General features: G+C 37.8%; 1 protein-coding gene and 1 non-coding gene across 2 annotated transcripts; both read right to left on the reverse strand.

The window, feature by feature from the left end:
- Nucleotides 1–371: 371 nt before the first annotated feature.
- Nucleotides 372–453, reverse strand: trnas-aga (transfer RNA serine (anticodon AGA)). Its single transcript has one exon. It is a non-coding gene; the product is annotated as a tRNA-Ser (tRNA).
- Nucleotides 454–2,384: 1,931 nt separating this feature from the next.
- On the reverse strand, nt 2,385–6,519 carry cd83 (CD83 molecule). The gene is made up of 5 exons (XM_003456433.4): nt 6,376–6,519; nt 6,074–6,210; nt 5,053–5,281; nt 4,308–4,411; nt 2,385–4,089 (listed from the first exon to the last, which is right to left on the reverse strand). The coding sequence occupies exons 1-5, from the start codon at nt 6,419–6,421 to the stop codon at nt 3,928–3,930; spliced, it is 678 nt and encodes a 225-aa protein (XP_003456481.1). The 5' UTR covers nt 6,422–6,519; the 3' UTR covers nt 2,385–3,927.
- Between the last annotated feature and the right edge of the window lie 6,021 nt (nt 6,520–12,540).

Consider the following 12,540-nt stretch of genomic DNA (forward strand, 5'->3'; position numbering starts at 1 on the left):
TTGTATTTTTCTTGCTGTGTTTTATTTCATTTAGTTGTACAGCACTTTGGTCATCTGTGTTGTTTTTAAATGTTTATAAATCTCAGTCATGATTGACTATTTTGTTCTGTTTTGTAAGTCTTTAATATATTGTAATGTTTCATTAAGTTTAATTAGAGCGCTTACTTTATTAATAATTTTATTTTGAAAATGTGACAGGATGTACCGTTAGTTATTCTTTCTTTGCGTGTAGCATTAGAACAACAGTTTTTAAGCTAATGTAAGCTAGTTTGCCAACAACAAAATAGATCCTTCCTTTGAAAATTCGAGAATGTAAAACTGCAAATTGCATTACAAAAAAAAAAAAAACAACTAAATAAGCCAAAAAGCTTCGTTGTCGGCAGGATTCGAACCTGCGCGGGGAGACCCCAATGGATTTCTAGTCCATCGCCTTAACCACTCGGCCACGACAACCGGATGGAGCTCTTTAACACAGTTGCACGTTTTTAACAGGCCAAGTTAGTCTTACACGAACGAGTTCCTTTGGTTCATAGTGTAGTTCTACTGAACTGTACTGTACAGACTCTCCAGTTCGTTTAGATTCTAAACGAACTTACACGAACGACAGAATGAGTTCCTTTGGTTTAGAAGATGAACCAAAGGAAGTTCGTTTAGAATTTAAACGAACTGGAGAGTCTGTACAGTACAGTTCAGTAGAACTAGAATAGATAGAATAGAATACAATACAATACAATGCCTTTATTGTCACTATACGGTTGTACAATGAGATACAGAGCATCTCCTACTCAGTATGCTGGGGGGGGGGGGCACAGTTCTGCAGCACTATATACATATGGACAGTATTAACAGAGGGAAAAATATATATATATAATGTACAAATATACAAATCTACGCTATAGGAACAGGTGTATTTGGAGATATCAGTGGTGTACCCTGTATTTACAACAGTATTTGCAACCGATTTCCCTACTTCCTTTTAGTTGAACAGCTCTATACACCCACATGCTGTAGTCTCACATTACAGTAGTTACTGTAGTTTAATTTGAAACCGGGTCATTAGAATCTGAAAATATCCAACATATATTGTGCATCGAGCTGTAAAAAGGCGCGAGATCTGATTGCTACAAGAAGTGCTGCTTTGAAAAAAGTCCCAACCGCTCAAACGCGGTGGAGTGTGAAGACGGCGGAAAAAACATGGTTAACCTCGAAGTTGTTTAGGGTTATTTAGGGTCAAGGAACAAGTCTGACTTCCTGCTCATTCAACAGGAAAGAAAACCCAGGTCGTATTCCCGTATTATGAGTTCAGGTGCCTTCCCATCAGGTGCAACGCTTTTCTACGAAATTCCCTGCAATCACTTCAGCTGAGCAGCATAATGGGAAACATGACACTGGAGGACACACAAGGCATCAGTTATAGATATCTTTTTTTTTCGATGTGTGAGACTTTTGGGAGTTCCAGAGTTTTATAAAAATATAATAATAAAATAGAATACTACTCTCCCTGAACACTCAAAGAGCTTTATACAATACTTTTCAGGTTGAGGGATTGTCCTATTTCCATTATGGCACATAAAATATATTTAGAAGTTTAGCATTCATCCAGCGGAATTCCATAATATTCAGTGAATTTTATATATTAATCTATATGAAGGTTCCTTAACCATTGTGTCAGCTCTCCCTTCACTTCAAATGCAGCCATTCATCTATCTATCCATTTTTAAATGCCTATCCAGTTCACATGAGCCTTTTCCAGCTGACACTTGGCAAGTGACAAGATATTCCCAGGACAACCTGACAGAGGTGGTTCAACTCCAGTATTGTCCTGTTGCGAGGAAGCAGTGCCATGCTGCCCAGCTCTTCTCTTCATTTCTTAGCAAGCTCATGTAACTTGTCTAACTACACTTTCAAGTTAGTCAGGTTGACAATGAAGCCCAAGATGCAGTTTAACAGCTGCCATCTTAGAAGTAAAAATTAGCTTTTCTAACTACTCCTATTATCACCTAGTTTAGTTTGTAGTAAATTTACTGGCACTGACTGGTAGAGTGGTTTTCTACTCTAAGAGCACTTTTACACTACAAACTCCATCCACCAATCCCAAACCAAGCATGTTGCCCAACGACACTTTAGCATGGAGACTCAAGGAACTGGAGATCGAACAACTGACCCCACAAATAATTAATGACCTTCATGGACATTTTATATTTTATGTGAGAGTTTGGAAAGCAACGAGGAATGCCCAGAGTCTGTCCAGGAGAGGTAGAAGCTTCTGAGTAATTTCTGACTTCCAAAGTCGGTTTCTGCACGATCAGACATATATTATTAGATGCTAATGTGCTGCACTTTAGTTGATGAACAGACCCAAAAAAGCTGCAGAGACACAGATCCAAACTCAAAATGTATTTATTTAATATACAGGCAATATTTGGGAGATCACTGGTACTACAGCTGTGTCCATATAGTGTTTTTTTATGCATTTTTAAAATATCAACAACACAACATTAGGAGAAGCACATACACATAACAAATATTTGTTATGTGTATGATTGAATCAAAAAAGTATCCATGAATCATTAATTAAGATACAGAAAATAAAACAATAATTTTCTCACATTACGCTGACTGAATGAAGAATATCAGTGTTCCCATTTCTGTCTGTCTTTGTTTTCAGTTTAAGAAAGCAGATTTATCAAGCTTTGTTTCTGTTGAAGATTTGGGCAATATAACTATTGCTGTGGAGCAGCAACAAAATAACTATTATGTCTGTAGCCAAACACGTTGACACGAACAGGCGAAGATCTAAATGCGGATATAAAAAAAGAGAAGCGGACCATTAAAAATAAATCCAGACTACATTGGCCCACTCTTAGGACTTTCCCCAAAACAAATGTCACACTAAATGCAAATAGATCACGGGTGTTCCTACATGTCATCATGTTTCACTTCTTCTTTAAAAGGTCACTTTATTTTTTAACATTTCAAGTGACAAAGGTCTCCTTTTTTTGGTGTTGTTGTTCTTGAAGGTCATTTACAGATGTGGTACTTCCTGAGAATAATTCTCTGAACATAATAGTTTTTTCAAGTTACAACATTAATAAGTCGATAATATTTAATCCAGAAAATCATTTATATAACAATAGCTTATTAAAAGGTCTGCTTAAAAGGAAAAAACAGAAAATATGAGAACATAAAACAATTAACAGAATCCAGAACTCAGTGATGCAGTTAAAGCTAGATTCTGTCATGGCTCATTTAAAGCAGGTAGTTTTAAGTCATTTTCAGTCTGGACACTTTAAACTTGTAGGAATGCATCCATCCTCTGTGTAAACATTAGAATTCTTGACAAACACATAAAAATACAGACCCTCTTACTATGGTGTGACATTTCACACGCATGAATAACATCAGTGCCTTTTGCTCCTGGCACTCACACATCTTCCACTACATGACTACATGTGGACAAACAACACAACTGTGAAGCTTCTTGGCTCCATCCTGCACAGTCATTGTTTGCCTGACTTAACAGTACAGTGTTCGTGTGTCTGTGTTTGTCCGCCTGCAGAAAAACATAATTTTCATTGTAAAACTTTTAGCTATGGGGCGCAATTAAAGTGATATCACCGGCAAAATTCAGGTTTTTACAAAATAAATGTAAATCTTTGACTGATTGCTCATGCAAACTCACTGTCTTTCTGTCTTAACCAGTGGCTCTTTTATATTTGACCCACAGACTGACCAACCTACTTCTGATTACTGGGCCTGCTCTTTGAACCAGGTCACCAGTTTCTCCAGCATCTTGACATCTGTGGAGATCCAGCTCTATATCTGACTTTTCTGATGTTTTTTGTCGAAAAATCTTCTCTTTTCCATCAGTTTCCGCATGTCACGGCAGAGTGTACTTATTCTATTGGCCAACATTAGTCCTCATCTTTACACACAGAGTACAGTCTTTGTGGATGGTTTTGGACCCAAAGTGTAGATCAACTTCAAGTCCTTTGGTTCCACTGGTTTGTTCAGGAAAAATTCTTCTTTTGTTGTTTGATATTGCTGTTGTTGTTTGTTTCTTTCTCTCAATCCATTCGTCAAACAAACCTGTGGTGGGGATATGGGAAATACATTTAGATTAAGAATGAACAGCATATGTATATTGTTTGAGTATGTTTAAAGATGTTCATTACAATCTTTTGGTAGTACAACAAAATGATCATTAGGTAAGTTGGGTTCTAAGTGGATGCACATAATAGAAATCTCTTGTGGAAAATCTGTTTAAATATTAGTGTGTTTATATATAATTATCCTCCATTACTTACGTAGCTTATGAAAGACAGCAGAAGTGCTATCATTATCACTATGGAGGCGAAAATAATCAAGTAATCATCTCTCTCCAGACTATCTGTGGGAGCAGCTGGACAATCTGAAAATGAAAACACAAATTAAAGTTACTCAAGTTTGAACTCACTTGAACTGTACCACACTGTGCTAGTTCAGGTTGTGATCCTAGTCAGGCTATTCTGCATACAATTAGCAGAAGGAAACTCCTGTGTGGCTGGATTTTGTGCATTTTTCAAACTTTCATATCTGAAAACACGAGGTGCACTTTGCTGTAGACATCTAAGGAAACATCCCCTCTTGTTTGGTATCCCAATAAATCTGCTCAGACTTTACCACTGAGTTTTTCTTTGTCTTTGTCTTTCTTTGCTAAAATGTAGAACATGGTAAAAGCTGAACATCAGCATTAGCCACCATAAAAGCCTTTAAAACCTTTTCCAAAATAAGCTTCTTCTACACCAGCTTTTGATGGAAATCTAATGCTCTTGATGTTTTCCAAACCATGTGGTTGACAGATGATTCCCACACTCTATGCCTTGGGCCAAAGAGTGATGGTTTTGTAAAGCTGATGCTCAAAATATAACAGTTGATTCAAGTTTGGAAGTTCCCCCTGATTCAAATTTCAGTCATGGATGCCTCAGGGAACTTGGGAAAGTTTGGGAAGCCTGTTTGTTGAATATGCATGAGCACCTAAAGAACCCAGAGACAACTGGGACAAACTTTTACCTGCCAGCACCAGGCGAACGTAGCCGTCCTGGTTCTGCTCTCCCACAGGTGCTGCCAGGTGACACATGTACAAGCCGGCGTCGCTGCACGTTGTGTCGGCCAGGAGGATGTCGTGGGTCTCGTTGACCAGCGCCACATCTCTCTCCACGCCAGCGTACCATCTCGTCGTACCGTCTGGGAGGTCTCTGGTCAAAAGGCCATTACGAGCAGACGATGGGCTCTCTGAAACCTGAAAAAGCATCAGTCCAGTGTTAGAGTCATGTGCCTGATGAATGACCAAACAGGATCTGAGACTAGACAGCAAAACCAAACACGCCTGATGTCAGTGTCATTATCACTTCTGTTAATGGAAACAAATGCCACTACTATAAATAGCACTTCTTCTTTTTAACTTTTAACCCATTAACCACAGTTACTGCATGCCCCACATTTATGTTGAACCTTGTAGTTTTAAGCAAAAGCCTAAATATTTAACCAGTTCATAAAAACAAGGATTAAAATAATCACCAAACATGTTTGTACTGCCATTCTGACCTTTATACACAACGGCTGAGCAGTGTCTTGTGACCAGTCATAATCTTTATGACAGTATAAAAAATGAATGAATAAACCTTTACTGTTACTTTCACTGCTGCTTTTTACTTTACCCCTACTACTTTTAATATTACTGCAGAAATAGAAGAAAAAATACGTTTTGAGTCGCAGGTAATTCTACTTTAACATTCCTAATTAGACTTTATAGACCAAAGAATTAAGTTGTAAGTACGGCTGCTCTTGTTATTACTGCAGCATACTCATAATGTTACCCAGTTGTAGTGCTGTACTTTGTGTTTTCATTGTTATAACCTTTTCATTATGTGATTTACTACAAATATTTTGACTTTCGAAACAAACGAAAGTGATATTAGTTTGCAGTAATCTGCCAAGGAGAGCCTGACATGTTTTTTTCTTCCTAAATGTGCAGCATGACAATCAAAATAAATTGTATTTGTATTTATTTGGTTATTTAATTCATTTTTACCTTGTACCATCTCACTGCAAGGTACTGGACACCGGGCTTGAATTTCGCTTTGCACGGAAGGATAGAGTCTTCACCCGAAAAGACTACGACTTCCGGTGTGTCCTCCTTGACAGCTGCACCCACAGCGAGGCGAACGCCTGAGGAATACAAGAATAAGATGTTTCTCAGTACACGTATTTATTTATTTTTTTCAGTAAATATAAACATGCCGCTCTTGGTTACAAACTATACCATACAGCTACTCGAATGTACAAACTCTAAAAATATAACGTTTGACTAAAGTAAACATAAAAGACACTCACCCTGCGAGAAGAGCAGAAGAAAGCCCAGGAAATCTGCAGATATCATCTTGTTGACTGAATGTTTAGAAATTGAGAGTGAGGAGAACGGAGGACCTTAGCCTTTTGTACAACTGGGGGGGAAATGGGCGGGGCCCCGGAGGAGCGCGAGCTCTTCTACAATAGCTGCTCTCATTTGTTCTGTAAAGCTATGAACTATGAACGCTGTTGTTGTCCTCGTCCTATGTAAGTATTAGAAATGGTCTTGTAATGCATTTTACTGTACGTTTAAGCCAACCCAAGTTCTCAGTACGTTGCGGTGAGGTACCGGTATGTCATATCATTTTTTTTTTAAAGCGACTTTTTATTCAGATGATTTTGCAACATCGGCATAACAACAACTTCGATTTCGATTAGCATAATCAAGTAAACAACATCCCATGTCTCCCAATCTTATGTTTCGCTTCACCGGAGCAAAAGGAGAGAAAGTTTGTGAAAGTCATTTTAGCATGAGCCGACTTAAAGACCTTGCTCTATAGATCGAACACACGTTTGTCTTTCGTGTAAAATGGCAGCGAGCAGCACTATAAATAAATCGATGGGAGTTTGAATCGAGTTTTGTATTATTTTCTGAGAGTTGGCAAAATTCAAGTGTTTTTTGTTCATATCTTATGGTTTGAAATGTTTTGTAGTGTAAATACTGCATGAATAAAGCGTAACACTTGGCCTGAAAGCTTATTCGGCGTTATGCATTACCGTTTATATGCAATGTTTGTGAGAATAGCCCGTTAGGCTATACCTGACACGTATTTTTGTGATTGTATTCTGCAAGAAAGTTCTTACCATTTTGAATACGTAATGTTGGTTTTTTTTAATCTTCTGATTAATTTTTCGGTCACTGTAATGAAAGCGCAAGCATCTAGGGATTCCCCCCTCCTTTCCCCTGAGGTGCTTTCCAGTGCGTATGGCGAAATAAAGAGTATGTCATTGAAATAGGAAATTCCCATTTTTGAGTCACGTGATTTCTTTTTACTACCATTATTACACGTGGAAGTATCATAAACAAAACAAGAAACACGTCCCATATAACAGGTTGTTCTTTGATGTGCGCTGGATTTTTTGTCGTGTACATGCGAAGTTAATGTTTTTATTTGTGTTTTGGGGTTCATTACTTTGTCAGAATGTTTAAATAAAAATAAAGATGCAAACATGTTGCATATCCTATAGATTAATAGTTGGTGAATGGAGAGAAATTAACACTCACTGTAAAGGTCTTCAATTAATGATGAGACAATGAAACCGAAACCGGTGAATCACAGAAGTGTTCATAGTCTAATGCATTTATTTTCTTCTTTTTTTCGTTAAGTGGCTGCTGTGGGGTCGGCCATAAGCAGCTCAGAGGTGAAGGTGCAAAACGTTCCTTACTCTTGCTGCAAAGCACTGGAGTTTGACCAAAACTGTGAGAACACCTGGAGTGTTAATGGCAAGGTATAAATATTCCTGCAAGTTCACACAAAAATCTGTGTTACAAAAATCTAATAAAGTCTCAACTCCTGGTCCTGTTCTTTCACACATCAGCTGAAGTTGGGTAGTAATTAAAAAGGCACGGTTAGAGATACTTCAATTGTTGAAAGCAGTTTTTCAACTATGACAAGCACGCACAGTCAACAGCCTTATTTCAGAGGATCAATGAGTCCAATATGACATAAATAAGAACTCTTTTGAACATTAAGCCATGCAAAGCCACTTTAGAGCCCAAGAATACAATTCTAAAGCTAGCAACTGGTATAAAATCCCCAAAAGGTGGTGAGTGACAGGAGAATGGTGGCTAAGCTGTCATCCCTGATGGACAACATCTCCCACCCCATGCATGAGACTGTGACGGCACTGAGCAGCTCCTTCAGTGGGAGACTGCGGCACCCACGGTGTGGGACGGAGAGATTTCGCAGGTCTTTCCTCCCCACTGCTGTCAGACTCCACAATAAAGACTTTTGCAGCTGATCAAACACACAAACCCACACATGTGCAATAAGACTGCTATATGTGCAATTCTTCTTCTGACGAAGTTGTGTTTTTGTATTTTCCTACTCAGTTGTATATAGTATTTGTATTTCTATTTTATTCTATTGTATATATTATTCTATTCTATTTTATTCTATTGTATATAGTATTTTATTTTATTTTATTGTATTTTATTGCATTCCAGTGTTTTCTAATTTCTGCTACATAACTTTGCACTTTTGCTGTAACAAAACAAATTTCCCACCTGTGGGACTAATAAAGGCCATCTTATCTTATCTTATCTAAAACAACCTACTAACTCTGCTTTTGGGTTTGTTCCTTTCTGCAGACCTTTGCCTACTCCAAACATGAGAAAAAAAACTGCGTACCTCCATGCCAGAAAATTGAAGGTGGAACAATTGTCATGGAAGAATGCGTGGATCTAAATGTTACCACGGTTTGTCATATGGTACGCTATCCACTCATATTTGTTTTAACTTAGGCCCTTTCTAGAGGGAAGAGAGTAAAGTCATGTATGATGCAGTGGTTAACATACTTGACTCGCATGTGAAAGACCCCTTGTTTGGTAAATGGTAATTAGTCTGGTACTTGTGGTCAGATGTTAACATACACTCATCTTTGAACTTTTCCTTTTTGGGGTTGAAATGATTCTAGACCATACATCTTAAACAACTTTAAAAAACAAGAATTGGGTGCACAAGTTTGAATTTATATTTGATTTTCTCGAATCCACACAGGGTTGAAAGTATGCATACATGCACAAATACATAAATTCGGTATTTGTGGTAAAGGTTTGACAATGTATTTTAACTTGACAAGACCATGTCCAGTTAACTTCTTGTTAGTGATCATGATTGACTGCAACCGATAGTTTCTCTTTGTCAACATAAAAGGGGTTTTCTTTGAAAGCATGGTTTCTTGGAGTCATTTCTAACAGTGTACAGTAAAGACTCCATAAGTCAATTCAGACTGTACATAATTACAAGTTATTGGGATGTATCATGACTTTGCCAAGGTCTGGAAGAATACCCAAACAGTCACGCTCAGATAGGAGGAAATTGATTAAGATGTTCAAGGTTCTTTCTTGGTGCCAACCAAGAGAAATCCCTGCTCCAAAATTAGCACCTTCAGGCTCAACTAAAACTTGTATCTGTCTACATGGACAACCAAAATGCCTTCTGCCTTCACTTTGTGGGTGTACAAGAACCACTGGCAGCAAAGCAGTCCCATAGCATGACGCTACCACCATCATGCTTTACAGCTGGTACAGAGTTTTTAGGTTTGGAAGCCTCACCTTTACCCCTACAAGCATACCTTTTGTCACTGTGGCCAAATAGCTCAATCTTTATGTCATCTGACCATAAATCTTTAAGGAAATGATCATGTCTGAACTGAGGAGGGAGCCTAATAGTACATCTTTCACCATTTTGCATTATTGTGACTGCAGCCATTCCTCAGCTCTCTATGACTGGTGCTTATGGCCACTGAGAAGTAGTCATGGCAATTTACATATTAAAAATCATGAAACTCTGGTTTGGCCATTATGCAAATGCACTGTTAGGGAAAACTGCATTTAGATGAATTAGATGAGAAACATCTCTCAGGTCGCAACTGAAAACACTATGTCCAGATGAACAGATTCAGCTTTCTGGGATCCAACCAGAAGTTTGCTGATGGCTACCAAAAGCATCTGCTTGAGGTGCCATTTGCTAAGAGATGTTTAAACAAATTTTAGTGGGGCTGTATGTACATATTTAAACCTGTATGTATAACTTTGACCCTGTAATGATTAGAGGAAAGCCATGCTGAGAGGACATACATATCCAGTGCTGGTCCCATGCACAGGTACATGGGAGCACAGGAGGTGAATATGGTGTCAAATCTGTGCCAGATCTAAATATGTAGATCTCTGTGCTGTGGTGACCCAAAGGCATGCCAGTCAAAAGTATCCACTTAAAGTCATGTCAACACAACAAAGAAGGAACTCTTCAGGTTTATTTTCACTTTATCTGTTACAGCGCTCTGGTATTGTTAAAGAGGAGTGCATCCACTACCAGAGTCAGCCCTGCTCCCAGGATTGCAATGGGGCATGTAGGCATCAGAGTAAGTCTTGTTTTATACACTGATAGACAGATTTTTGACTGTGTTTTTAAACTCCATTTTTGAGATACATAAACATACGGCTAGATTCCACTCCCAAAACAATGTTTAAGCTTATTTTTCTCTCTCTTCAAGAAGATGATACAATTTTGAATAGGTTTAGTTAACTGTAGGCCATGATTTTTTCAGTGTACAAAAAAAAGATAAAAAACACTCCTATGCATGACATGAATCACAGTCTCACAGTCTTCTGGGTGACAGCCAAATGATTTGTTTCCTGCAATGTTTTGATGTTGTTGGGCAATAACACCAGCAATATCAAAACATCAGCAGCTGTTCAACATGTTGAACAGAGCATGTTCAATACAGGACTAAAATAGATTGTCTAGTAGAACGCGGCAGTCTTAAAATACTCTTTAAACTCTCCATCATGTGTCTAACATGACACACGCTTACATAGGAGTACAATGCTACTAGCCAGACACGCATGTCCCTGGTAACAATCTTGTTATAAGGGTGGAAAATTTTTCTGGTTTGCTTGCAAACAGTGCTCAGCTTATTAGCACACAGTACAAAGTAATTTAATCAAATCAATGGAGAATCTGAAACTTTGTGTTATGGCAGTCTATCCAGTAAGCTGAAAAATATTTAATTCCACAATAGAGACAAACGATGCATACATTAAAACTAGTGAATGCTATATTAGCACCTATCTGAACAATGTTTTTTATGAGCATGAAAATCTAACCTGCTAACTAATTTTCTTTCTGCTGCAGGCACCGTTGCATTGGTGCCATTGGTACTGACAGCCGGATGGATTGCAAAGCAGATGATCTCTTGAGTCGTCTGCTTTTGGCAGAAAGAAAAGATGCTTTTAATAGCAGGGGTGAAAGGTATTTCTGCTAAGGGAACAACAATGCTTTTGCTTCCTGTCAGCTTGAATCAGTTTGCACTGCATAACTGTCTCGTCATGCAGTGCCATACAGACAGTGTTTACCATGAAGGCAATTTTATACTTTTCCAACTATAAGCTCAAAAATATTATATTTACACTTCTTCTTACAGCACTGAAACACTTTATAATTCTTCAGGCACATCAGTTTCCATCCTTTACTGTTAAATGACAAAATGAACGTGATTTAGATAGCATTGGAATATATCGTACAACCTAAAAACCTCACTTTTTTTTTTTTTATTTGAGTCATGTTTCTCTCAGGGGTGTATTTACCAAGAAAGACCCTTTTAAAAATGTCATGAATTTCTTCCACAAGTCAAAATAATAGTCACCAGTCAATTTTTGCCCCTTTTGGTAAGATTTTTAAGTTTACTGTTAAATGGTGACAAAATATTTAAAAAGTGTAACATTTTCCTTATTAATGAGACAATTTGCTACTACCATTTATTTTTTGACACTGAATGTGGATGGACATGACCTGCTGCTATTTCAATGACAAATTTATTGATGAAGATAAACATTCAGTTTATTTGAAACACACTAAACTACAGTACAGAGGTGTACTTAGCTGCTACACTTGGTAAATACAACTCCCAGAGTTCACTGAACAAAGCTGCTCACAGAAACCTTTCAGAAATTGTGACTGGTGTATTATGAAGGGAAGACGGTTTCTGTTGTGTCATAGGACTGGAAGAGGTTTAAAAAATGTGTACATGCCAATTTGATGTTTACAAACCAGTGATGGTAAATACCCAGGTACTAATTTCAACAAACTGAAAATATAAACAGGTCCCACTTGTCACTTTACTGTTATAATCTCAGGAAACAAAAATATGGTGACGTGCTGACTAATTTATTATTTATTTATTTAAAAAAAAATATTCTGCACTTGAAAGGAGGTCAGAGATTGTCGAAGCAGAAAAGAGCATCTTGTGTTTGTTTGGTTTACTTGAATTGCACCAGCGACCTCAAAACTGTATTATACTACTGTAGGACCAGACCAAGCACAGAACACAGCTTGTTTTAGTGTTTCATACATTTACAAGCATCTCTAAACAAACTGCTCAAAACTAACTAAACTAATCTAAACTGGTCAAAACAATTACCACTGA

The sequence above is a fragment of the Oreochromis niloticus genome, linkage group LG11 (genome assembly GCF_001858045.2).
Source record: "Oreochromis niloticus isolate F11D_XX linkage group LG11, O_niloticus_UMD_NMBU, whole genome shotgun sequence".
Lineage (NCBI taxonomy): Eukaryota > Metazoa > Chordata > Actinopteri > Cichliformes > Cichlidae > Oreochromis > Oreochromis niloticus.